Source organism: Nipponia nippon, unplaced genomic scaffold, assembly GCF_047370975.1.
Source record: "Nipponia nippon isolate SJK-2023a ecotype South Korea unplaced genomic scaffold, ASM4737097v1 scaffold_6, whole genome shotgun sequence".
Taxonomy (NCBI): Eukaryota; Metazoa; Chordata; class Aves; order Pelecaniformes; family Threskiornithidae; genus Nipponia; species Nipponia nippon.
Window position 1 is genome coordinate 13502755 of NW_028262380.1, and position 27244 is coordinate 13529998.

The 27244-nt window shown below is 44.5% G+C and overlaps 1 protein-coding gene and 1 long non-coding RNA gene across 3 annotated transcripts; one reads left to right on the top strand and one right to left on the bottom strand.

Annotated features, from left to right (window-relative positions):
- The first annotated feature begins 167 nt into the window (after positions 1 to 167).
- LOC148051366 (uncharacterized) lies at positions 168 to 24843 on the top strand. 2 transcript variants are annotated; one of them, XR_015699629.1, is made up of 6 exons: positions 168 to 875; positions 8184 to 8375; positions 12691 to 12807; positions 16921 to 17057; positions 20062 to 20203; positions 24708 to 24843. It is a non-coding gene; the product is annotated as an uncharacterized LOC148051366 (long non-coding RNA). The 2 variants fall into 2 exon arrangements; XR_015699628.1 differs by lacking the exon at positions 24708 to 24843 and adding an exon at positions 20938 to 21071.
- Positions 20911 to 27244, bottom strand: S100P (S100 calcium binding protein P). Its single transcript, XM_009471131.2, has 2 exons — positions 24757 to 27244; positions 20911 to 21195 (listed from the first exon to the last, which is right to left on the bottom strand). The coding sequence occupies exons 1-2, from the start codon at positions 24892 to 24894 to the stop codon at positions 21046 to 21048; spliced, it is 288 nt and encodes a 95-aa protein (XP_009469406.1). The 5' UTR covers positions 24895 to 27244; the 3' UTR covers positions 20911 to 21045.

Sequence of the window (27244 nt, forward strand, 5' to 3'; positions counted from 1 at the left end):
ATTTGTACATATTTCAATAATGTTTTAGTATAAGCATCTTCAGGATATTTTTATACAAATGCAGGGGCATTCGTATTCACAGATTTGAATGTTTAAACATAGGAAATTCTAATGGAATTTATTTCTGTAAATACAAGTCATTTACAGAAAGATCCTCTGTAAATGTTATCAGTTTGTGCTACTGTAACTATTACTATCAAATTAAGTATGTGCATTGCAGTAGCTCCTGAAGGCACTAGTCATAAATCAGGCCTGTGCTGCAAGAATATCAGTGGCTCTGGAAAAATGTGTTCTGCTGGGGGACGGGGGAGGACGCCAGAGATAGCTGCTTGCTCTTTCTGGCTGATTAGACGTCCAGACCCCTACTAGTACAGCTGGCCTTGTCATACGCAACATGCCAAAGCCAAACACGGCTGAGCACGGAGAGCTGCTCTTAACTCATGAAGTATGGTCCTAGTCCTGCAGGGGATCCGCAAGCACAAGCTTTCTGATCTGTACAAGAGCATATGAGTAACATCTAAGTCATCTGGTAGCAGACATGGAGCTGGATTAAACATTTAGGTGCCCATGTGCAATTTTTTTTATCTGTTGACAAATCTCTAAAATTTGAGCAGGAATTAAGGCATTAAAAATGGAAACGCTTTCATAAGCAAAAAAGAAGGCATCGACACAGCACGAAACAGAGCTTTGAAAGCGAATGTGCCACATTGCTACCCAGAGCCCTGCCAAGGCAGCTGGTGGGGCTCGGGCTCAGCCACCAGCCCAAGCACGGATGAAACTACAGAGTGAAGCCCCACACACTTTCATAGCGAGTTATCGCTATGCTGCGGCATTGCAACTGCAGACAGAAATAGCCACCCTACAGTAAGTATAAGGTGAGTGAAGCAACGCCGTTATTGATGTAATGCTGGAAGTGCCAGCAGTGCCCAAGGCTTTCCTTTTGGTTTCTGCCGGCAGGATCCGGGTCTGAGAGATCCGGACGTTTAATTCTGCAGCTCCCCCCGTGATACTCCTGTACTTCCCTAAACTGGAGAGCTGCACAAATTGAAACGGGCGTCTCTGCTTCGCTGATCAGGCTGTGGGAAAATACGTCCGATAAAAAAGTTTACTTCCTTTTTTTTTCCCTCAACTCCCTCTGGTTTTACCAGATTTTGCAAAAGTAAAACCCCGAACACTATATTCCCTTAAAAACACTCTTTTTTTCCCACTCAGACCTTAAATTTTTACTCATAATCACTGTTTCCTGTTCAAATATTCTATGAAGAATTAAATATCTTAAAAGTTGAAGCTGAGAAAGTCAGACTCCGAAACAGCCAGGGTTTTCGCAGCTGTTTTCGCAGCGTGAGCCTGGGTCCTTTCTGTGTTTACAAAAACACACTTTATCCTGTTTTATTATGACTAAACTCCTGCAGATTGTCCGCTTCAGAGAAATATTGCCCCGTGACCTGGCAGGAGTCCCTGCCGGCGATAACCCCGTCCCTGCCGGGGGCCCCGGCTAATCGCACCTCCCCACCCTGCCTGCCCAAAGCCTCCTCCACAACCCGCCCTGCGCAACCATGACATCTGTATTTGCAATTTAACAGAGTTATTCTTAACAGCAGCTCATTTTCAATGTCCTTACGAATGTTGTTGCAGCTTTCCCTGGTTACTTCGTATTCCCTCAGAACTGTTTCTGTAAAGACGTAGACTGAAAATACTGGGTTACAAACTCACGTCTATGCAAAGCTGTGACTGGATTTGCAAAAATGTGTGGAAAAAAGATGAAAAATTTCAAGATTCCTTTACTGCTGCTCAAAATGAATCATCTACGCATAAAAATTACAAAAACTTAAACAAGGCACATTAAAATACATATAAAGAACAAGTACATAACAATGATATAAAAACTAAGTCTCTACCAAGGTCTATAATATAATCACAGGCTCAATTTTCTGAAAGATGAAAGAGGCAATTTTTCAGAAATGTGGTTCTGTCTATCCCTCCAAGATACTGAATAAACCCATTTTTTTTGGTCCTGCTACATTGTTCCTACTAATCAGGAAAATTCCATTTTTTTCATAATGTCTTTAGTAATACAATTGCTTCTTGGAGAATTATGGCAGTAACAAGATATTTCAACCTCGATGACTAGGTAATACTAAAATACGGATATGATACAGTAATTCAGATTATTGCAGGTATAATGAGCAATTTTCTCCTGACTTTTTAAAATTTTAACTCTTTTTTGGCTAAGGTTGTGTCTTTACAGTAAAGGCCTACTGAATTTTTTGCTACCACTGCCTTGAGCCTTGTGACTATGAGTCCAGTGTAAGGGAATTTATTTTGAAAGTAGATCTGAAGACAGTCACCTCATTTAAACTGTTTTCTTGAAGACTTTACATACATCTTTTAAGTGTTAGTTTCCTTCCTCAAGAGCAAATGAGGGAGACAGACAGGATTTTAATCTTCAAGTAAATGTAAGCAGTTCTCAGGGCTTGTCACTGAACTTATATTTTCCAGTGGATTTTCAGTCTTCCAGGTGCCCATTCTAGCGGCCCCCTCTTCATGTGAACGAGAAGTATGGCCATCACTAGTATTTAAATTTGATTCTTGCATTTTATGCTGCAATTTGATTTACTTTTGTGATAGATTTATCAAACTGCATCAGTCCAGGTTTTGCATGAAGCAGCAATCAGCCACTCTCAGGTTGGCATTAAATGGCTGTGTGGGCTGGATTCCTGAAGCCACCTGAGAAGTGTGCTGGTGCCTAGATATTTAAAACATTTATGTATAGCTCTGCTGAGTGTGACAAGGCTTATACGAACTAAATGACTAAGCGGCATTTCAGAAGTGGCATAGATGCTGCCAGGTCTCAAGATGTAGTGTGACAGCATGCAAAGATACCCAAATTAGAGGTAAACAAGGTCACAACTAGAAAACAAGCCAGCTCTGGAACTGAATTAACCCCCCAGCCTACCCTGGCTAATTGGCCCTGCTGAGAGTGAGTGTGCTCATTAGTCTGGGTGCAGCATCATCCTCATACCGACTTCAAGACTGAAGCTACTATTTTTGACAGGCAGATTGCTGTGGTATGTAGACGTAGTAATTTGTGCAGAGGCTCCTGACGCGGCATGGCATGGCTGGAGGGAGCGGTGCCGTGGGTCCCTGTTGGCTTTGGGTGACACTGAGGCTCCTCAATGCCCACATTGCCTCAGACAGCAGAGGCATGCCTCGGTGGCGAGGTATGCCGGCCCCAGCTGGGGCCAAGACCTATTGCTGGCAGATCCTGATCTGATTGATAAACTCCACTGAGTCTGCTTGGCTTGTCTCCAGCCCTGACTGCAAGAGATCCTGTCAGGAGCGGGAGAGATGTGGGGCAAGGCGGTGGCGGCAGACGTCGGGCAGAGGCTCAGGGCGAGGAGGCAGCAGGAAGGCTCAGGGGAGGGAGTGAGGACAGAGAGGAGATAGCGATGGAGCCTGGGTTTAAAAAGTGAAATTTTGGAGGCCTTTCGGAACAATGAACACCCGTCGGTTAACCTCCAGGAGTGCCTGGTGGACTCATTGCAGGGACTAGCAGGCTTCATCTTCTCTGTTCATCAAAAGCCTCATCAAAACCAAGATTAAGTTCTTTTGAAAATCCATCCATGCTGCACTGGGATGGGTTATTCTGCTCAGCACAGAAATATGCTTTGATAATTCATCTAATCAGATGGAGAAAGGCAGAAGGCAGTGAAAGCTGGGAGATAAAAGGGAAAGGCAAATCTGCTCAGGGGTAGGACTGATCTGACAGTCCATCAGTCCATCTTTAAGCTGGGAGGAAAGGCTGTAATCTTAAGGCTATCCTGGTAGGGTACCCAAAGAAAGTGTCACACAGTTGGGGGCTGATTTTCACCTTGCCTTGCAACTCTGTCTCTTCATTGCATGCTTTTTAAAATAAATCATCCCTTTGATGATACATCAGTAAACAGTGTTGGAAACTTTTCAACATCATTTTATCCTGTTGTGGAAGCACATAGTAACCATCCAACTACTATTAAGACATATTAGTTTGGGGGTCCTTAGACTAAGGCAACTTTGTACTTCTTAATAGAGAATTTTTGAACTTCTTAATTTCCTTTTATTCATGGTATCAGGATAGAATTTGTGTTATTTTTGGATATTAACCAAGTTCTTCACTCCTCTGAAGTCCATATCTCTCTTGAATTTCACTATGATGGTTGTCAGGTCTCTTGTAGGCTGACCTTTAAATCTGGGTTGCATCCATGACCAGGATGATCCTCTGATGTACAATTCAGGCGACAACAGACTTGTTAGAAAGAATAAAAGTTGTTAGCGTGGCTCCAGCATGGCCTCTTGCTCTCATGGAAAATTGGGTTGTTAACTGTAAATTAGATTATTCCAATCTCACCGTATTCCTACAGTACCTGGATTTATGCCATTTGGTTTTTCTTACTACTTCATCTTCTTGCTTTGGGTGTTTCTTTTTGTGGGTTGCACGCGTGTGCACACTGCATGCAGAAAGAGCAATGGTAGTGACTATTCTGCAGAAAAGATGCTGGTATGTGTTGGTGAGACAAATAGTGAGAGGTGTTCAAAGGAATGGAGTCAGTATGTGTCCATGGCGAAATTCACTTGAGCTGAAGTGCACGTATACAGCATAAAGGCAACACTTTCACTCTGCCCTTTGTAGTCAAAGAATTGTCTGGACAGCAGGCACGCAGCAAGCGTCAAACCACAGCGGAAACCTTGATGCTGGTCAGCTATCTGTTCTTGTTAGCTTCTTAGAGTACAGGTGGTTTTTTCAGCTTAGAGTGATGAGATTAATATAGATGCCTTGGCTTCATATTTCAACCAGCAAGAGAGCAATATATTTACCTTGAAAGAAGAAAAGATATTGGCTGTGAAAAATACTCACTGGAGAATCCTGGAAAAAGAAAACTCTCTTAATTCTTGTTCTGTTATTAAAAATAATAAAGCACAGGTTCCCTTCCCTGCTCTGCCACAAGAAAATGGGTTCAGCTACGATTCAAAGAGACTAGATTTAGACAGAACTTTCTCAGCTAATAGGTCCAGGTATCAGTAAAGGAATCTCATGAGGCTTGAATGATTTTAGAATTGAATGGGTAATTTATATAGCATGTGCATGACTTATTTGCACTCCTGTTTAGCTCTGACATATTAAAGAAACTTTTTTGGAAAGTATGATTAATTGAAGAGACATCAGGCTTTTAAAAAGTCCTCCTGCACCACAACTGTTTTCCCAAAATGGAAACTCAAACTTTTCAACCAGAAGGAATCGAGTGTTAGATGTCTCAAAGATAGTCTGCTTTCACAGCTTTGCAAAACTTAGGTGGGAGGACAGACGAAAATGAGCACCCCTTGCAGAAAGCCAGATTACACCGTGAAAGCAAACATGTGAGTGAGTACCAGGGAACTCACACGAGGGAGGAGGGAGCTGCAGGAAATGCTTCAGTCACTGCCTGCACCTCATTACACATGGAATAACCCAACCCGGCACGCAAAGCCCTCTGAAATCAGCCTTCCCATGTTCTGTCATTCAGAAATTATTTATTTGTAAGACATGCCTTGATTCTCGCTCACAGGCCGGTGAAGCTGAAGCATCCTCTGGAGTACAGATGTGTTACGCAGCCGTATTCTGCACACGCACGTCGAGTACCTGCTCTGCGAGGCAGGCATGAGTGATTACAGGCTGCTCGGGGACCCGCAGCCTGCTGTGCAAACACAGCACGTCTCCTGCATTTGCAGCCCTGTCTCCCCCTCCCTCATCGTATTTTTCCCTGGGGTTGCAGCACTACCAGTGTCAGTTAAGCCCAAATATTTTCTAGCTACAGAAAAATTATTTTAGAGCTGCAGGTGACACTGTAAGCAAGCTGATGAGTTTCCTTCCACAGCAGCTGGCCAGCAGATTGCTGATGAGAAAATGCCAGGCAGCGACTCCTCTTTTTAATCTGCTGTGCAGCTTCAAGAATTGAAGACTCCTCGCTTTCTGTCCTCCACTGAAGACGTTCCTCCACAGCTCCCCCTCTCCCTCTTCCCTCCAGCAGCAGAAGCCATCGCTCTGCTCGCTGGGGGCTCTGCCCCTTCCCTGCTGCCCTCAGCCCCAGGGACCAGCTTGGGTTTTGTCTCTGGCCCCCAGATATGAGCATGCAGGGGATGTGACACACTTCCAGCACTTCTCAGACAATGCTAAAAGACGGTGACTAGGACTCTGGTGAATTAACCTTAACCCGTGAGCAGTCAACAGTTCAGGTGCAGTTACCTGGGCAAGGGCCACAGACACCTTGAGTTCTAGATTATAATATTGTGCAAGCTTGTCCCAGATATTACTTTGCCAATATGAAGGATAATCTGTGTTTCTTCTTCAGGGTGCCCTTTGAAACACACACAGTGCTGCTAATTCAAAATATCTCGGTGGCTGTGATTGGCCCTGGAGCTGCTTTAAGAAGCTTCTCAGCCCTTGTGGAAGTTGTAGTCTCATCCCTTTGACTTCTTTATTTCTACAGTCTGCTTCCAGGGAAACAAATATCAGTGAGGGCCACAGCAGGAGAGAGAGATAGATATATCCCTCTTCCCTCCCCTTCAAGAGGGAGCTTCTTGGTTAAGAAGGTACAGCAGCAATCCCATAGGAACAGGGACCTGGGAAGTCATGCTCACCCATGGCCCCATTACCCATCGAGTGCAATGGTCTCGCTAATCTGTGCACCTCCATTTCTCCGCTCCTGCAAAACCCGTCCTGAAAAAGCGAGCGTATGTGTGTGTTTCAGGACAGAGAGATGGCAACGTGCAAAACCCCAGGAGCCTTAGATGGGAGAAGAGGTGGGCAAATGAATTACTGGACTGGAGGGGAAAAGGCAACACAGAAGAGCCGCAGTTGATTCACACATAAATCAGCAGAGTCCACTATCACCCAGCCAGATTACTGCATTATCCATCCCGAACCTGGACAGTTTCAAATTCTACATGGCAGATTCAGCTTATCTAATTAAATGTGTTCCAGAGGCTTTGCTTCTCTGCATGCCTCCCCAGAGTTATTTTGCAAAAAATGTAGGAAAAAGAGGCAGCTACCATTCACACCACAAATCCTGATCCTGCCGTACTTGGGAGTGCTGTATAACCACTGGCCAATAATTAGTTAATAGATGCCTTTATTAAATAGAATAGCCAAGATTATATTCAAGGCAAGATATTTGTCATCTGTGTTTGAGACAGCTGCAGATGTCACGTAAGGCTGCAGTGACTTCTGGTTACTCCTTTCAGGCAACATCTCCATGTGCTCTAAAGCCAGGGAGCAGCCCCCAACAGCAGGGTGTACCTGGAAGTTGTGTTAGCTACTTTCTCATACACCCACCCCTCAACAGAAGATATTATCTGAATAGCTTGAGTCAAAATGGCTTTAAGAACAGATCACAACAGCCTGTACAGATTCCGTAGGGGTCTTTTAGCAGGAGTAAATGCTCTCACCTGCCTTGGGCCGTGCTCAGAAGTGTGTTGGAGTGGGAGCCCATGCATTGTGGGGAATGCAGGAAATTTTTGATGTGACCGAGTGACAGTCCTTTTCCCAGGGTAGGGAGGGCTTTGGCAGGCCTCTGTCCTGCATTAGCCAGCTGAGTCTGCGAGCCATATAATGGCTTGCTCCTTGCGGTATCTTCAGCAAAGTCCATGGACGTCTCTTGAACATCTCCTGTGCCTCCACCAGCAGCAGCCTGCACAAAGCTCCTCTTTTGCGCTTCTGCATCAACCCTTCACAGGCCCTCCAGGAATCGGGCTGGTACAGTGTCTTCTGAGGAAAGAAATATGCCACAGTTATGTCCTGCCAGGGGAAGAAGTATGGTCTTTAAATATAAAAGCAGATTTATTACATGAGAAAAATGCAGGGTGCATTTTGTCAGTATGTTTTTAGTACTCTCTGATTCGGAGGGAAAATATTTTATTACAGCAGCAGTTGCCAAGTGAACTGCTGCGTCCCAGCCATCCCCGCAGAGGGGACAGCGTGTCACCTGGATGTGGGCACAGAGGCTGAGGGGAATGATAGCTTTTTTAATCGCATATCACCAGTTTTAATATAGCCCAGGTTTTCAGCAGTTTTTTACAGGCTGTGTTATGACCCCCGTGACATTAGTCTGGATTTACTCCAGTTTTTAGTAGACGAGAGCTCACATGTTTCACTAATTTGTTATTCTCAGCCAAAAGGTCTGAAAAGGCACTGAGGGAGGACTCCCAGATTACCACGGCATAGCCTGTGCAAACCAGTGATGGGAGAAGCCTGGTCGCCCCTTCCTCATTGCCTGGGAAAGAAGTCCTGGTCGTTTGGTCACTGTATCCACTCTCAGGTTTTGGCGTGTATTCAGCAGGATTTTGGCTACAACCTCAAACAGGTGAAGTGCTTAAGCAGTTTCTAAAGCCCGTGCCTTAGTAGAAAATCTTGGCTGGTATACCTATACCAGTTAATCTTTGAGTTGCCATTTATAGCAGTAGGCACAGGCATTTACTGTTGTTTTACTGTCTGCCTTCTTATTTATGACCTTGTCCTCATGCTCAGCACTAGAAATTGTATCTCTAACTCTTCTACATATCAGCCTGAAACAGGCTTTTAAAAACTTCTGTTCTACTTTCTGTTACCACAAGCTGGCTCTGCAAAAAGAAACCTCTTCCATTCCTGGATGACTACAGGGTGTAAGTCCTGGGCTCCCCTGGGAGCTCCCAGAGGACCCAGCTTTAGGAGTTTTTTGCCTTCGTATCCTTGCTTCGTTATTTCTTGAGGCATGCATAGTCGGTGTTTCACTGCCTCACCACTGCTTCTGCGCTCACGTCTGCTGGTAGGAGCTCACCTGGAGCAGGTGAGCTTGGCCCGGGGGAATGAGACACTTCAGTCCCCTTCCTCTGAGCTGGGAGCAGGGAGTGACAAGGACAGGTAAGTCCTGCTAAGCACTCAGCAGCCACCATAGTCGTCCTACCCCTCTTCTTCTGTTTGATGGGATATCATCATCAGCAACAACGATGATGTGTTCTTAAGGGGTCTGTTACTTGTCTGTGGCTGAACTGAGGACAGAAATGCAGTGTCATCAGTGTCACTTGTGGCTCTGATTAGGATACTACTGTGATGCTACCAGTAAGCCATTCCCCCACTGTCCTGAAGCTTCAGTTTACTAAGCCCAGCATCTATAAGCATGAGGATATAATTCTTCCCCCTCTTATATAGAGGGGAAGAATTAAGTTACTTCTCCTTTTGCTTTGAAAAAAAAAAAACCCAACAATCAGCCTGTTTTCTTAAACTGAATAATAAAAAAGCACTAAGAATGAGGAACATCAAGTCTGGTCTCCTCAATTTCTCTAAAAATCTCCTATGCATGAACCAGGAGAATAAACTGAGAATTTGTTTTTATCTATCATCTGACTTCTTTTAGCATGTAAGTTTGCACAGTGTATGTTGCTCTGTAGTGAACGTGCTTGCTTATAACTGGGTATCTCCTTTTCCCCCACATATTATAGAAAGCAATACTAGAAGCAGTAAAAGCATAGCACAACCTAGTCCTACCTGCTGCTGGAGAAAGAAAGTTATCCTTGCCCCTGGACTACAAGCTTTATCCTGGGGCTGGGATAAGTGGGCTTGAGAGAGCCCTGTGAGAGGAGGAGAAAGGTACAGAAAACAGCTCTTGGGCCATAACTCTATCAGAACTGCTAGTACCCAAGTTTGTTTAATATTCTGTTCTTTTTTTTTTTTTTTTAAGCAAGCACAGATTTTTTTTTAAAATCACACAAATAGGGGGATTGTAGATAATGGGCTCCATTTGGGAAAATAATCAGCTATTGCTCAAAGTAGGCATGATGATGCACTATTCCAGCAGGTACCTGTTTGGGGGGAAAAAAAGTGCGTGCAAGTGCATATACCACAAAAGCACGAGTGTCGAGTGTGGGAATTAGGGCAAGAAGAGAAGGAGATCATGGATGGTTGGCCTCTCTAGCTATAAGAATCACTTTAAGTCCTAGTTTCTCATTAATTGACAAAAAGGAGGAGAGCTTGAGGAAAAAGTTGAAGTATCCCATCAAGGTGTGGAGGGGCACAGCATCCACAGAAGTCCTCTGTTCTATAGCGGTGGGGGCAGCTTCTGGTTTGGGCTGGGAAAGGAGCAGTGGGTTGGCCCGTGGGATGGCTGAGCAGAGTACGGCTGCTGAACAGGGAAGAGACTCTTCCCCTTTCTGATAAATTTTAACATTCTGCTCCGAATAGTAAAAAGTACATTTACAACAGATGTTTCATGGGGAGAAACGTCTTTAATCCCTTCCTTCAGGCTAAATAGCTTTACAAAATCCTCCCCAGGGCTTTGATAACCCAGTAAAAATAACAGCTGAGCTACAGATGATCACTAATCTTGCTGTATGCATTCGATCACAAAATGGACGGCCAGTAATTTCTCACATGTAAGGGGGTTTTGCTTAGATATGACATAAGTTGCACTTTTAAAATCTCCTGGTACAAATTAAGAAATTATAAGATTGACTGTGTGCTTGGGTCATCAAACATCAACCACACCGCAAGATGAATATAGGATCTACCAGGATAAATTATTTCAGGGCTGGCATAAGACTGAGTTAATGTGATTTAACAAGCAAAATATTACTGCAAAAGAGCAGAAAAAAACTATATCTACATCCCAAGTTATATATTCTTATTGGGATCTATTTTGAATGAATGCCTCAATCACTGGAAGCAAGAAGGTCAGAGTTAGACCAGCACTGAGCAGTTTGGAAAATCCCAGCGCCAAAAACTGTTAAAAGACATGTAAACAACTAGAGACATACAATGAGAGATATTATTAACATTTTTTACTTATCTTGCCCTACTGCCTGGAGGCCTCTGTCAGGAATTTGAATCTCCTTTGGGCTGGGCAATATGCATAAAATAGAGCAGACCTCTTTAAATTAATATAAACCACCGTGTTTAGAGACTGTTACATATTAAGAAATATGGTTTCTTTGTGCCTCCATCTATGCCTCTGCAATTCAGAACTAGTAACCCCTTAGAGATTTTTTAGATGCAAAAGCAGCAGCAGCACAAGGTCTGCCAAGAACCAGGTACAGATGAAACCACTGACTTCAGGCTCCACAGCTTCTGGAGTCACACGGCTACACCAGCATCTAAATTGTTTCTAAACTTAGATTATTTTTAAAAAGGAAGTTCAGCTTTGCCCTTTATTGCATTGAGCTTTGCTGCTCTATGTAGGTCAGTAGCCAGCCTGTTGGAGCAGATAGTCCTTGATCTTGCAGAAGCTGATCTGGCAAGAAAACGAAGGCTCAGGACTTTGTTGGAGGGGTCTTGTTAAGTGGAGCCAAAGCCTGCCTGTTGGCACAGCAATTAATTATAATTTTAATTCCCGGGCTTTTAGAAGGGCAAAGTCAGAGATGTGTCTGCTAACACTGCCCGTCTTTTGCAGAATCTCTCACTTCTCTCAAGGCCCTGTCCTACTCTGTACGTCCTGAAGTGTTTGCTTTCGGGATTTTCCAGGGTGGACTGCGAAGACAGAGTCCGCTCTTGTCCAGCACGTCAGGCTAGAACTGACTGCAGGACACCAAGGCCACCGCCTCCTGTCCTTTGGCTACTGGCTGTGCATAGCACTTCTTCTCCTGTGGCCTGTGAAAAATGAATAAATTTGGTTTTATTTACACAGCCATAAAGGGGTTTGATCCTTCCTGCACAGAAAGTATAACTGCTGTCCTGGTTTAATGCCCTGAAGGGCGATCCTCCCCATCCCCATCTCATCCCCACGCTCTCTAGAAGGGTCCTTTTTTTTTCCCTCATCATCATCTGCTGTCTTCCCGGGTGCTGCAGTGATTCCTAGCCCAGCTGTAGCCTGTTCCTGGGGCAGAGGCAGATAAGCCCTAGACGACACATAGGAGAGCATGGAAGGGAGAAAAGGGGTACCAGTTCTCCTGGTGGAGGGTAGATGATGACAAGGGTGAGGCAGAATCTCTTTGGGGAAGGAGAGGGGCAGAGGGCATGGCCGATTCAGATATTTGAGGGACAAAACCAAAGCTAAAATGATTTTTCTAAGTACTGCAGTGCTTCTCAGAAGGTCAGGCACATCAGTGCTATGTAGACATACTCTGTAGATGATTTAAAACTTGCAGCATCCGTTGCAATGGGGTACTGTAGACTGAGGCACCATCACCAGCAAAGGAGGATATGAGAAAGGGTCTAAAAGAAAAGTGGACATGGTCTCTGTGTCTTACCTGAGGCGACGCAGCAAAAAAGTGCTTCCTTATCGTTCACAATTTCGGCTCTAAATATAGCCATAGGAATCTATTTTCTTTCTTCTATGCTGTTTCTCCCACTGTCTTGATCTTGTCTTTTCCTCTGTAAGCTCGATCTATTGTTCTCACTTGAGATCCAGAGCTGGTGGCTTGTTTGCTTTCATTGTCAAGTATTGCTTTCCGTTTCATTGCTGTTATCCTTCACTTGTACTTTGAAACAAAGGCACTATGTAAATAGAGAACAAATGATATCCTATGACAAAGCATCTAAGGCTCTTTTGTGTGTTATCATGAATCGTCTTCTATCACCCCACATTGTTGACCAGTTGTGAAACTTAGTACTCTCTGCTATCAACTGGAATTGGGGACCCAGCACTTTTTCCAAATCACTTTGAGGGCTTTTTCCAAGCAAAATCTTAATCCCCACTTCTTTCTGCCAAGGTCCACCTCTTGTTTGATGACCACATATCAGCATTCCTGTAGCCTGGCAGGAGGAGGTCCCCAACATTTGATGCCGTTTGAAGAGATTGTGTGGTTATAAAGAGTGACACTTACCAGGTCTGTATGTTCTCCATTTCTTCTTATATTCTTTTCTAGCTGTGCTTCAGTACAATGTACATTTTCAGAGATCAAAATAAAAATTTCAAGGGGAGGTGGGTATTTATTGCAAAAGATCTAGACACATTAGCCCTCCCAGGCAGTACAAAATTTTCTGGTTTAATTTTAGAATGCTGTATGAAGCCTAGGTCTTTAAGAAAAATTGTAAAAGAAATACAGTAATAGGCACCATGGGACAGTAAATATACTAATAATTGATTTATATTTATTTGAAGATGATTCTTTCAAAGAACAGGTAAATTTAAGAAATGGCAGAGGTCACACCACCCCTTACAGAGCCCAGCAGCTAGTAGCCACCGCCAAACTCTTTGGTTTAAAGACGACCTCCTGGACTTACAGAGAGGTCTGTGGACAGGACAGCATGCAGCACTGCTGAGTCTCAGTCCAGGCATGGGGCCAGTTCATAGCGGGCTCCAGACATCATCTCACAGGACAGCAGCCTTCCAGCGTGTCTTGCACTGCCCTGTATGAGATGGCTCTTCCTGCACCAATTCTGTCTACAGAAAGCATTTCCAAGCACACGTATTGGATGTTTTCATCTCTGAGAGACAAAGTATTAAAGTAGCCAAAATTATGCTTTACAATAGTGGAAACATACGTAAAGCTGCCTCCTCCTATCATCTTGTCCAGACTCTCAAGGCCTCGTCTGTGAGGTGGATGGTGGGGGTGATACTTGTCTCCCCTTCCCGTTCAGGGGTGAGCAGCCTCGCTCGGTATTTTCTGAAGCACAGTTATCACTACCTGCACGCTGCTGTCAGCCACCGCGTCCCTGATACCCCAGAAAGCTGATCCAGAGGTCCCCTGGATCTCTCTAAAAAGCCTGCCCCCAGCTTTCCTGAGTGCACGAAACACTCCTATGGAGGAGAACTTAATCCAAAGGTGGGATTGCAGGAGGAGACTCAAATAGACCCTGGACTTGCTTGGTGGATGGCAGCACCACACTCATTATCCCAAAAGAATTATTAAACAGGTATTTAAAACTGTTGAACTGTCTCTTGAAGAGCCAACCTTTCCTAATCAAAGGTATCAGGAAAAGAAAATTATTTGTCCTTCTGCTTTAATTAGTGCTGAGCTCTGCAGAGGACAGGCTGCCCATAGAGATCTTTAGCTCATGCTTCTGTAGACAAAATCGCACAGAAAGAAAGTTAACATTTCTTCATTTTTATTGCTCTAAAATTGGGAGAACTGCAAAACCAAACTTAAAGCACAGCTTTGTTTTATTTAAACCCTGCTGCAAACCAGTCCATTAATAAAGTAATTGGGCATAGCCTGAGCAAATTGGAAGCAAACATTGCTTATATTCAGCTCCTAATGTGCTCATTCTCTGAGGGCTGAAAGACGGAGCTGCCATGCAGCAGTGCGAGACTTGCTAGAAAGGACTACGTTGTGCTGGCTGAACTGCGAGCCAAAATAGCAGCCGCCTCTGTCAAGAGGAGGACAGTTCTTTTGCTTGATTTTTGGGGACTTAGCAGGAGAGAAATGCTTGGGTTTGTTATTTACAAAACAAACCACAGAGCGGCTTTCTACTGAAAGGCTCCTTCATATTCGGGCAGGAAGAAAACAGGAAGGAAAAGGAGGAGGCAAACGTGGAGAGCAGGGAAAAACAAGGATACAGCTCAAAATCAGCTGGGGAAACGTGTCCTTTCCTGCAGGTCCGCCTCACCCCGCTGCGCTGCCTTGGCTTTATCCTGCCCTTTGTTATCTCCCCTGCCTCCCCAGCTCGTGGCGATGAGACGATGTGCCTGCAGAGTCTGTTAGCAAGGGCAGGCTGTCAGCGAGGATCTGCTGCTGCCTCATGACGTGGGAAAGCCGACAGAGCCTTCCTATAGAAAGACCAGTAGGGCAGTAGCTGGGTTTGCAGGAATTGCACTTGTCCCTGCCAAAACCAGACTAAAATCCTTCTGCCCTGAGACGATGGCTGGGAATAGCAGCCTAAGGTGCCTGGCTTTCAGTAAGGTGGCACGTGGCCGGACACCCAGCTCCATGTTCAGCCCACGTATTCTGCAGTAGTGAAATGAAGCAGCAGCCCCGAGCTACCTCTGGAAGATGCTTTCCAGCACCCTAAAACTGCAGCTCTGGGCTTTCCCTTTCTCCCAGCCCTAGCCCCAGGCTGAGCCCCAGGCAAGGCACGCGTCTTTGCCTCCGACTACAGAGCCCTCAGAGGCCAAACCTAGCATCATCCCTGATTGACTTGAGATTTCTTTTTTACTTTAGATCCTTTCCAGCTCCCCTACAACTGCAGCTCTGAGCTTTCTCTTTCTCCCCGCTGTTTCATAAGGGAAGTCAGCGATAGGGAAGAAGAGGTTATTTTTGTCATGGGAGATTGAATATTCATTTCAGACAGCCCTCTTAGTACCTGCAGAAAGAGCAGCAGAGGGCACAGGGTCTTTGGCCTTTTACTTGTTCTGCAGGCTTTACTGTTCAGCCTTTTAAACCTATTAACTTACACTGACGGATATGAAATCTCATGGAGACTACGGGGAGACTGAACTAGCTGAGGTCAGCACAGGTGAGGAAGTTAATTCAGAAACACAAAATTGACTTTTGTGATGTATCGGTGGCTTCCAGAACATCTTCATCCGAAACTACTCGGTCAAAGTGTCACAGACTTAAATTATAGAGTAGACTTTGGAAATGAGGAGGAAGAAGGGAGCTATAATTACTCTAACAAGGATTTAGAAGCGCTAAGGGAAAATAAATATTTGAACATTAAAATGCTTCCAAAGCCAACCCACAATCCTGGAATTTCAAGCCTTCATCTGATTGAAACCTTTTTAGGCAGCAAGGCTAAAACTGTGGCAGTGACCTGCAGGTTGGTTCAGTCTCTCTGTGCTTGTACTTACACCCGGGAGGGGAAGTTCCTGGCTCCGGCAGCCCATCTCTGCTCACCTTTCTCATCCATGTCTTTTCAGGAACCTTTTGTCCTTTCTGAATGCAACAGTCGATAGCTACCTAATACTTCAGCAACCTACTTCTGCCTGTCGTAAAACAAAAGAATGTTATTGGCAATTGCATCTAAATAGAAAGCTATAAAATCATGAGGAGAAAAAAATCAGTATCACAGAACCAGAGGATCACAGTACATTTATTTGGATATAATGGAAAGGTTTACTGGGCAAAATCAAACCTATTTATAGAATATTCTGGTGCCTAATCATTCAGCATAATATGGTGTATGAACCTATTGATCACCTGCTGGAGAGTAGCAGAGCTGTGCCCTTAAAAAATGAAGTTTTCTCTCCCTTCAGACAATGAGCAGCTTCCAGAATGGAGCTGTGACCCAGAGGTTTTCAGGTTGGTACCGGAGTAAAAAAAAAAAATATTGGCTAGGAAGGAAAAAGAAAGGAATGAGTCTGGGGAAGAAAATGGCCTGAAAAAGCTGTACAAAAGCATAGTCAATTAGCTGCTGGAATGACTAATTTCCAGGTGGGTGGATCTGAGCAGGCTGCAGAAACCCGTGGTAAGCCCCAAGGCTCTGCTCCCAGCACAGGGGAAAGGTAGCACAGAAAGGGACCCAGAAGTGCGAGTCCATCTGCTGAGGAGCCGCATGCAGGCAGGCAGCAGGGGATGTCCCAGAGGACACTGGGCGAGCTCCGAACCTCACCTGGGCCGCAGCCGTGAGCCCTCTTCAGCAAAATAGAGATCTCAATCCTTCCTTCCAGCTATCTGAGCAGGAGTCAGCTTTTTTTTCATTTAAGAGCTTGGCCGAGCACCGCTGAGTGGTTAGGGTGGGGGAGACGCGCCAGCAGGGCTACCACTGTGGTGGTGGTGGGCTGAGCATCACCCGCCATTTTACAGGGCAGGAGGAGGAGATGCTCCCTCAGGGAAGAGGATGAGGGTAAGGAGGAGGAGACGCTCCCTCTCCTCCTCTGCTGAGACCTTTTCAGCCTGTTGCAGAGAACATGGTCCAAGAGAGAGGACTGGAGCAGCGACCACAGCTCTACCGTTCCGTGGCTTGGGAACTCGCCTGGCAAACAGTATCTTTTCAGTTATGCCAGCTGTGTATTTTGTGTTAAATAGTTATTGACTAAAATACAAAATCTGCCCTTACAGCGTATCTGGGACACAGACACCTGCGCTGCTGGCTGTATACTCCATCTACCAGCCTACAGAGACATGCCACTTCTCATGCGCCCTTTTTCTGGCCGCCTCAGCCTCACCGGTCTCTGGCGCGATGGAGGGAGCCGCTGGCAAGTACCCCGGGCCTCCCGCTGCCCTGGTCCTGCTACTTACTGTGCTCAGCTGGCGTGTGTGGGTTTCAGCCGAGGAAAGGTTTGAACGCAATTTCCCAGCTCCTACAGGAGCATTTCACTGTGAGACTGTTGCATAAAAGACAAGTAGCATCTCGTCCTCCTCCTCTACCCACCTTTTATAAGGAAACCAGCAGCTAAAATATATTTTGTAAAGAGCTCGATCTTAGCACTGTAGGTCAAATGTTGAAGGTACATGTAGCTAGCGTGGGATGCTCAGAGGGCCTGGGGAGAAAAATATCCAGTTTCCAGACCCAAACTGGATTTACTGGGGAGATAAACCCTATGCTTGACTGGGTGAATTATTTTTTTCCATGAGCCTCAGTGAACTTGAAGGTAAAATAACGAGGAACCTTCCCAGGTAATACCACAACATAAATGACCATGAGTGACTTCAGGGTTAGGTAACATTATGCCTATTTTCTCCTGTACATACACTCAGAAATAAGATTTCAATACATCGTTTTAAAAACTGAAGAGCCTCGACAGTACCCCACCAGATTTCAAAATGGCAACTATAGATAGTGGAGTATCTTCATCTATAGAATGTATCTACTGCTAATAAAAATTTATATTTTTTCTGTGTAAGATAACAAAAATACCTATTGGCTGGTTTGCTGGTTTGCTGCTTAGCTGACATCCTGACCTCTGCCTTTAAGCCTTGCCTAATTTGAAACTTATCACAGATGGTTATTTCCCATATTGTCATTTGCTAGTAATATCTTTTCCCATATCTTATTTTCTGTTAACAAAAGTCAAACATGTCCTGCCCAAAACTGTTAGCTCATATTTGCTGAGCTGCTCTTTCTGCTGTATTTTCCTTTCTCTTACATCTGCCTTATACTGTTTCTTAAACTATCTCATTCTATGCAATACACTTAGGCCTAAGAGCTGGGATTAAATGGTAGGTATAAAACCAGGTCTGCATCTCTGCAGTTTGAACCTTGAATGACAAACGTTTACCCAGTGAAGGAAATACACAGTATATCCTGGGTAAACTCTGAGTTCATAGCGAAAATTAATAACGCTGGGGAAGAAAATTAGTGGATTGAAAGACATTGAAGTGACTCTGCTGAAATGCTTTTAGGTTAAATAATATATTCTGAAAAGTCACTTTTGTTCTAGGATAAGGTGGGAGCTATATGTTAATTTCTTTTATTCCTGGATCATTTTCTCTCTGAGGTGTCATCAGTTGAATTTTCAGTACTACATTGAAATGAATATTCATCACTGAGTTACAGATTTGAAAGATCTGCAGGGAAAAAGAAAAAAAACCACCAAACCCCTTTTCTTCCCCCTCTTTCTGCAACTCTGAACATGCACAGCTCCCTCCAGTTAGCAAAGCAGCACACAGCAACCTGGGCACCCTCTTTGGGCTCGCCAGGTGTCCCCACAGGTACCGCTGGGACCAGGGGCCTAACGAGAGTTCATAGAATCATAGAATCGTTAAGGTTGGAAAAGACCTCTGAGATCATCGAGCCCAACCTGTTAACCTAACTGCCTGGTCCACCTCTAAACCATGTCCCTAAGCATCACATCCACACGTTTTCTGAATACTTCCAGGGACTGTGATCGCACCACTTCCCTGGGCAGCCTGTTCCAATGCCTAGCCACTCTCTCCGTGAAGAAATGTTTCCTAATCTCTAATCTAAATCTCCCCTGGCACAACCTGAGCCCATTTCCTCTTGTCCTATCACTTGTTACTTGGGAGAAGAGACCGAGTTAAACACAAGTGTAAGAGTTTGCAGGAAAAATGAGAAAAATAATATCCCACTCGTTTCATAGCAGGCTTGAGCTGGTGGCGAGAGGGCTAGCTCAGGCGCTCCTTCACCGAACCGAGGGGGCTTGAGCTCCTCGCGGTGGGTTGGTGCCCATTTTGGGAGGTGGAGCGGTTACAACGCAGCCTCGTGCTGCAGAACTGCAGTTAAGCAAACCAAGTCTTCAGATGCCCTACGAGCACAGATAAAACCTGCAGAAAATCAGGAAAACGGGCAAAACGGCATTAGAGAGTGAGTGGAATTGTGTGGGTATCGGACACAAGTCTAGGAAATAAGAGTGAAATATGGGGTAAATTACAGTATTGCTCAGGATGATATACAGCACTCTCTGCTGAACAGCGTGGTTTAAAAATCCAATAGATAAAATGGAGTAATAAGGTGAATCCCTCGGCTGACAAGACAGGAGTTTTTCACCAATATGCTCTTTAAAAGGTGTGTTTTAAAAGCGAACTCAATGGGGGGTAAACAATACTACAATAAATTGCACAAGGGATTTGCAGTTTACAAACAAGGGGAAACAACTTTCCCAAGGGTGAAAGCAGGATGCTGCAGCTAAGCCCTACCGAAAGCCCAAGAGACGGAGCCTTGGCTCTCGGCTCCTGCTGCTTCCACGGCGATCAGGGAAATGCTCTCGATGGGACATAAAATGTTTGTTTAGAGAGAAAATTGCCATGATGTTAAGAACATTTCTGAAATTTTTAAAATCTTAACACAAATTCCTTACATTGTCAGTAATGATACATGGAATTTTGGGCTCAGTGGGTAATAAAAAGGCTGCATTTAGTGCCACACAGTGGTAAAAAAAAATAATTTCAGTGAGGATGGATATTGCAAGGCAACACAGAGGAAATCTTTTATGCACTAATGCTAAACTTGGAAAAGGAAAAATACACTGAAAAAAAATTAGGACACACCAATCAATTGGTGACAGCTATCACCTGAATTTGTTCCTACACTCGCTGTGCAGCGGGATCTCCAGCCAGAGCTGGAACGCTCCACAAAAACATGGCGCAGCTGCACAGGGCGTTGCAGTGCCTCTACCTGCGCAGCGCGTTTGCGCATGCAGGAGGACAGGGAATGACTTGATTCTTGGCATGAGATTGGAATAGCACCAAACAGGACCATTCTGAAGATAAAGGAGCTAAAATAATTTTTTTTTTTTGCAGTTTGCACTGGGGTGCTCACCTGAAAAGTGCGCCAAAATAGCACTTGCTTCAGTCTTGCTCCAGCTGCAGAGTCACAGCCGACGTCTGTTGCCTGCTCCACTGAAAGCAAACTGTTCCACTTCTCCGCACAGATGTTTTTCAGGTAAAGAAGCAAGAATTGCTGTCATTAGTCTTGCTTCACGCAAAAATATTATGGCATGCTATTTGGGAGGTATTTTAATTTATTTAAAATGGAATTGTTATAGTGTGCAACCCCACCTACATCGCCAATGATACAGTAATGTTATACTGGTACAAAAGCCTTATCATGTTATAGGAAGTAAATCCGTATGAGCTGGGTGAGATGGTTCACCAGCACATAAAATTGCACAGAATCCTCCATGCTGCAAGAAAAATGTGGTTGTTTTGGGGGAGGGAGGTTGGGGTTTGTTTGTTTGTTTGTCTGGTTTGTTTTGTTGGTTTGTTTTTTTTACCAAAAAGGAGCCTACGTGGCAGCCCTGCGACAACCACACGGCTGGGGTACCAAACAGGCCCAAAGGCAGCCCCAGCGCGACCCGTCGCGTACAGTGGGGGTGGCACACACGTGAATCACATTTAGGCACCAGCCGAAGCTGGGCAAGCTGCATCCCAGAGATGCTACTGTATAAAAGCAGCCTCCAGCTGACTCATGGCTCCAGCAGCATTTACCCTTGTGCGGCCTCTGTGCTGGGATGAATATTGAGCCTTTTGGCTAAGAACAGAATTTTAAAAAGCAGAGAAAGAGAGAAAATACTCAGTGAGAGTTAGTGAGAGCTGTTAAACCCAGGCTCTTCCACAAAAGAGCAGAAATTAACATTCAAGACAGGGAAGTAAGCACAGTAGGTTTTATTTTTACAGCCCAGCATGCTTGTAAACTGTGTGGCGGTACATGGAAGAAGTGAAGGGATCCATACCACTAGCATATGGAGCACAGGCAAAGACAGCTTCTTGCGAGCAGTTTGACAATTATTTGGCTGCATTCAGCTCAAAATATTTGTGACAGCAGCAAGTCAGAGCTGACACAAAGATGACAAATTCTTTGAAGTCCACTTGGGAATCACCATTTTCATCCAGGTTCTTGAAGACTTTGTCAATGGCGTCCTTGTCCTTCCCCGACTGCAAAAGAAAAGGAGCAGGTTGAGGTGAGAGGTGACACAAACCCTAATGCAGCATCGTAACTACCTGTACCCCAAACAAGGGCCCTGGTGGGGCTCCGGGCCCTCGCTGAGGTGCGCAGGGGGGCACCTGGGGAGACTGAGGTTGACGCCAGCTCGGGCACATTGTACCTTTCCATGCAGGTGTGATGGAGGTGTAACGGCTCCTGCACGCAGCCTTGCCATAGGCCTGCCTGGAGTGCCAGGTTATCACATATTCTGCTAGCGAGACCTTTTTTTTTTAATTCTCTGCTTGTTTTGTGCATTATATCTCTGGGTACAAAGCCATGAGTTCCTTTGCACTGTGTTTGGCTGAGACAACTGCTCAGTGCCCAGCATGGGGCATGGCCCACGTCCCCAGGGAGCCGTACCTCCACCCGCCCGTCCTGGCGGGAGCTGTGCATCTCCTCCGCCAGCTGCTTGAAAAGCACATCCTCCTGCAGGGACTTACGCTGCTGCTGGGGTCGGGGTCAGCCCCAGGCGTGTGGGGAACAGACACAGGTTGGGGGGCTCTAGGCGATGGTGGGGGCAAGCATGAGTCCCGGCATCCTCATGGCATGGGCACAGACGTGCATCTTCCTGCCCTCTGCACAGCGGCAGCGAGAAGGTCGCCCCCCTGGCTCCCGAAAGCATATGCTCCTGGGTTTATTACACCTGAGAGCTGTGGTCACGCACCGGCATGGAGAGACATGTTTTCTACTGTTAAAACAACATTTATCATGGCTAAGCTGTGTAATGCAAAGCCCTGAGGACAACATTACCCAGCTGAACTAAATGCCATGCGTTCCCCTTCCACCCCCACGGAAAGCTCGGCTGGAGCTCGGGCAGTTTGCAGTTCTGCAAAATGATGCATTCCTGGGGCAAATGTCAGATTTAAGCTTCATTAAGCACTGCCACCCCAGCAAAGATGCAATCGACCTCAAAAGTGCTTCGAGTCCTCCCTCTGGCCTCGGTGCCTGGCACAAGCTGCGCACAGGAGCTGGTGTCCGGGAAGGCACCTCCTGCAGCAGGCACAACGCTGAGCCTGGCTTACGGCGGGGAAAAATATCAGAAAAATCTTTTTCTTTCCAAGTTGTCATAATTCTGATGGGCTGACTGAAGCAGTATATCTCCAGGCTGATGTTAAGTGAGGCACCATCCAAGTAAAAAGAGATTTTTTTTTTTTTTTTAATTTTGCCAAAGAGAGAAAAAAGGTTTTTTCCTAAAGTACCTTACCGGAGGGCTTTTTGGCTTGAGTCCCGGCACTGATTAACTCCAGTGATTTTAGAAAACGCAGTTTTAAAAATAAACAGGGGATGGCAGTAGAGACCTAGCTAATGTAAGAAACAACCGTGTGGCTTTTGTTGAAGCTAAACAAAAAACAAATCTGATGTTCCACTAGAAAGAAATTATATAAACTTTTGGAAAACTTCCAGGAATTTAAAATAATGACTACCTTAACTGAAATCTGATGGCACGTCTTGATCATGGTCTAATTAACTAAATTTCTCATTCTGTAATTTCATGTTTCACTTCAAATAGATGCACTTTTAAAATCACTAAAAATTGAACCAGTTCCCTAGATTTGACTGATGAATGTGTCTGGAAGGTTTTATTCCTTTTCACTTTGCAAATTACAATCAGTTTTAATTTTATCAGTGAATATTTTAAATTATTTAATGAAATATATGAACTAGCTTTAGCCTCTGAATTACTTCTGAAATGCACGTGGGAATCATTCTGTGGAAACTCTTTATTACTGAGTCCAGTCCTTCAGTCCTGTGATAGGGATTTATTTCTGCCTCTGATTGATTCAAGACCTTTCCAGATACTTGTGAGCTGTGTCAGCTACAACCAAGTCTAAGACCAGAAATATACATGAGTATTTAAAAGACAGTGTTTCCCAGAACATTCTTGTAAATAAAAAAATATGGATATAAATGTCAGGAAACTGCAGGTAAAACTTTTTCTCTGAAGTCAGACTTATGTTCTCAGTTTCTTTCTTGCAGTTAGGAGTCTGCAAGACGGGACATTGCTGGGTTAAATTTAAGTACTGACACAAAACGTTACTTTGCGCTATTTTTTTTTTCTAGAATAGGTAAAATGGGAAAGGGAGATGGAGACTAGAACATAAGAGGACATTCAGCTAATTATCTTCCTGGAAAATTCCATTTTTTTCCAGCAGTTTCAGGAAATAAGTAGAGCCAGTAAGAGCACCTGTGGGGAACTGGAAAAGGTGGTGCCCGGCCAGTAAACGTAGTCAGGAACGACCTTTGAGCATCATCCCACTTGGTAGCTGTCTAGCGCAGAGGCTCCCCAACTTTATTTAGACCAAATGCCAAGTTTCTGGGGGATTTCCACACCCCCTTAGAATTCTGGTTTTGCTGTTGGTTTTATTTTTCTCTACGTGGAAGTGCTATAGGTAACATACAGCTCCATGATCAGGAAGAGGAGGCTTCCTATGATGCTGTTGGGTCACAACCACTGATCATCTGTTAGAGTTTTTTCTGAGACATTTTCATCTCTCCCCCCAGAGCCATCCAGGCTCTTATTCTGAATATTGCACCTGTGTTTCATTTGTGAGTCATCAGTCCAGCAGGCATGGGTTTCATACCGTGATTTCAGCTAGCTTGCATGGAAACATACTAAATTGTATCCTGGCTGCAGTGCCCTGAAATAGTTGTTAAAAAATTGAACTATGCTGGATACAAAAAGTGGTGGCCACATTTGGAACATTTGGTTCTAGGCTTTTGCAATTAAGAATAATAACTGTACAGATAGATAAACATTACTCCTGTGTGGAAAGAACAAGATATTTAAACGTGTTTTCTGGATTTTTAGTGAAGGGAAGCAAATAAAAAACAATTGAAAATGAAAAGCATTTTGTCTCCCAGGAAGCTAAAGCTTTTATTATAATACATTAAGCATTTTGAACACCTACTAAGAGAAATTTTATATATATATATAATATAAAAAACCTACTTAAATGTACCTGCTGATTATATACAAATGTATGTTGTAAAATACTTTTCCAGGTCTTTCTTTTACTATCAAAGACAAATGCAAAACAGTTTGCTCCAAGTTCATCTGTTGTTCATGTTTATGCATCATTTTGATGTGCATACTGAGTATGTAGTATAAACACCTAGAGAAAGTAAGCGTATAAATATTTAGAGAGATTCCCCATCGGCAATCAAGATCTTCAACTGCTGACAACATAAGCACCTTCACAGCAGTTGTGACATGAAGTGAGCTGATAAATCCAGGGATAAACAGAAGAAGTAGGTGACTTTTGAAGATGAAACCCAATCTGTTTCAAAGCCATTGTCCTGATAACTCAAATGATGAATTTAGTAAACAGGGAATGGCCTTGAATATTAGAATCAGTTTTACACAGTATGCACAGAGACTTTTCTTATTTAATTTTTTTCTACAAACCACTGCGTATTTCTGGATGTAATTTCCCCTCTAATGTACTAAAAGCTGTGTCTGCAGGCAGCCCTTGCACCCGCTACACAGAAATGTTGCCGCGCTGTTCTCTTACCGAGATGAAGTTTGGGAGCTCTTTTTCAAGGAGGGTCTTCAATTCTGCTTTGGTGAGGGTTTGCCTGTTACCGTCAGCCTTTGCATACTTGTCAAAGACAGCAATGATCATTCCCATCGCAGTTTCCAGCTGAGACATGTTGCTGCTGGGGTCCGGCTTTCTTCTGAACAGGAACAACCTCAGGGCTCTCTCAGAAGATAGAGACCGGTCTTATTCTGAGGTGCTTTATGCAACCGTCCCGTCCAATCAACGGTGGCACACCAGAGGGACAGTTATCCCTCAGCAAACATCCGTATCTGAGCACTGCTTGGAGTACACACCTCTGGGCTAACAGCTATTCAAAACTCAAGCTTTATCATCCTGGTGTGGCTGGTACAACCAGTTGCTCACCAGTAGAAACCAGCCTCTCCTTCAAGATACACAGTGTGACTAACAAATGAAAATCAGATTTTGATACTGGCTGTTTGCTCAAGAATCAGATTTGTTCCTTCAGATATTGCCATCTGAGCAGGGGGTTGATAGCCCAGCTTCGGCAGAGTATACGCGAGCCTGCTCAGGAGGAAGAGGAGCATCTCACTTCTCCTTCACTACCACAGTTAGGGGCTCTGCAAGGTGCTGCCTGTGCTGAACCAAGAGCAGACATAGACTGCCCTCTCTGCCGTGCAGAGGACCTTACTGCAGACCAGATGGCTCGCTAGCACACACTGGGGGTGGGATTCACTGGATCAAAAGTAGAGGTCTGCGATGCGGACAGCTAACTTAGTTCCCCTGGGCTTGCACTCAGGCCAGAGTGGATGTCTGAAACAGGTCTGATGAACCAACATCTCTCCAGGGCCAGTAAAGGGAGCCTTGCAGAGCTGCTCCACAAAGAACTTGCTTAGATGGAGATATCTGAAGGAATAAATGTGATACGTGAGCAAACAGCCAGTATCAAAATCTATCTTGACCTGCAGTCAAATAACTTCTTGTTGACCCTTATGCAGCATCAAACCTTGCAATAAAATGGACTGTACTGAAAACAAAAGGTCACTTGGAAGTCCTGTGGCCCTCTGTGGCTTCTGATGAACTTTGTGATTTGCTTGAGAACCGTGGTCCCCCATCATTGAAACACCAAACACACTGGGCCCACACGTAGACACAACAGAGCTGTTGGAGGTCTGCGCTGGGAGCTGGGCGGTACATGGGCAGTGTTAGCTCAGGTGATGGAAGCTGCTCAGCTACAGCTACACTGAGTTTGGAACAAGTTAAAATTTCTGGCCAAGCAGCAGGGTAACTTGGCCTCTGTCAAACTCCAGGTGGCTATGCTAGACCTGGAGGAGCTCATTTAAGCTGAGTGACATCTACACTAGAGTCTGCAGAGTGGACACACTCTGAGCAAATTATTTGGGGGGGACCTATCAAAACTAGGGCACCATGCATAAATAATGCTGATGGACCCCAGGGTGCAGTGTTCTCTGTAGAAGGCCCTGACTATGGATTCCCAAAATTAAACCTGATTTTGGATGTCTTTGGACATACCTCGGCATGCTTGAAGATAAGTTTCCTCTCGTGTTATGCTATCTGCAGGTTAGCAAAAAATGTTTTTTAATTGAGAAAAATTTTAAAAGTTAAACTCCTTTCTCCTAGACGTCTATAGCTACCTGTTCCATATCCAAAATCTGTCCTGTAACATCTACAACATCTCAGAGCAAGACTACACATCACAAGTACATGGAAATCTAGTACCTTTCTGCAACAAAAAGCCCATGATTTTCTGTCTTACATTCTCCAACAAGGGATTTTGCATTTCCCAGAAAATCATGGCAACATCTCAGGCTGGATGCTTTATTCAAACAGTTCATGAGAACTATTTGTTCCTCGGCCTTCAACCTCATGCCATAGTTGCAACTGATTTGCATTCAGTGGGTAAGGGTTATAAGTAAAGTTTGCAGTATCTACAGTAAAGTGCATGTTGAAACCTGTGGCGTTCCTTTAGAAGAAGGAACAAGAAGAGAGCAAACACCTGGCCTTTGTTGACTATGAACATCATCTGGTGTTTCCATGTACACACAATGGCAGTCACTGGTGTGTCAAGCGCCAGGAACTTTTCTTTGTCCTTTTCTGACATATATCTGTAACATGAATATTAAACATGGCCATTAAAGAAAAATCAATTCCCCCCCAAAGGAAAACCTAACAAAATAAAACATCTGCTTCACGTTTTCTCATGACTTTGAATCATGAACATCGGTATTAGTTATACAGAAGGAGAAAAAATGCCCCAAAAAGGGAGAGGGGGAGCTCATCGGCTTAAAGTCAACAGGATATGTCAGTATGTTCACACCTTTGCAGAAAAGGTGTCCTCATTCTCGACCCGTTTTCCTCTGAAAACAAAGGTGACACACAATTTTTGAGAAGACAGCTCCAAAAGTAAAGCACTAAAGAAACCACAGGGACTGAATTTCTACAAACTGAAAGGTCACCATGGTAGCACTGCCTGGTTGGCTTT

What these genes read in the sequence shown, in the direction of transcription:
- S100P (XM_009471131.2), bottom strand. Translation starts at nt 24,894, where the DNA reads ATGTCTCAGCTGGAAACTGCGATGGGAATGATCATTGCTGTCTTTGAC. An exon ending in AGCTCCCAAACTTCATCTCG is followed by an intron (nt 21,196 to 24,756) that starts GTAAGAGAACAG and finishes TTTCTTTTGCAG; the next exon opens with TCGGGGAAGGACAAGGACGC.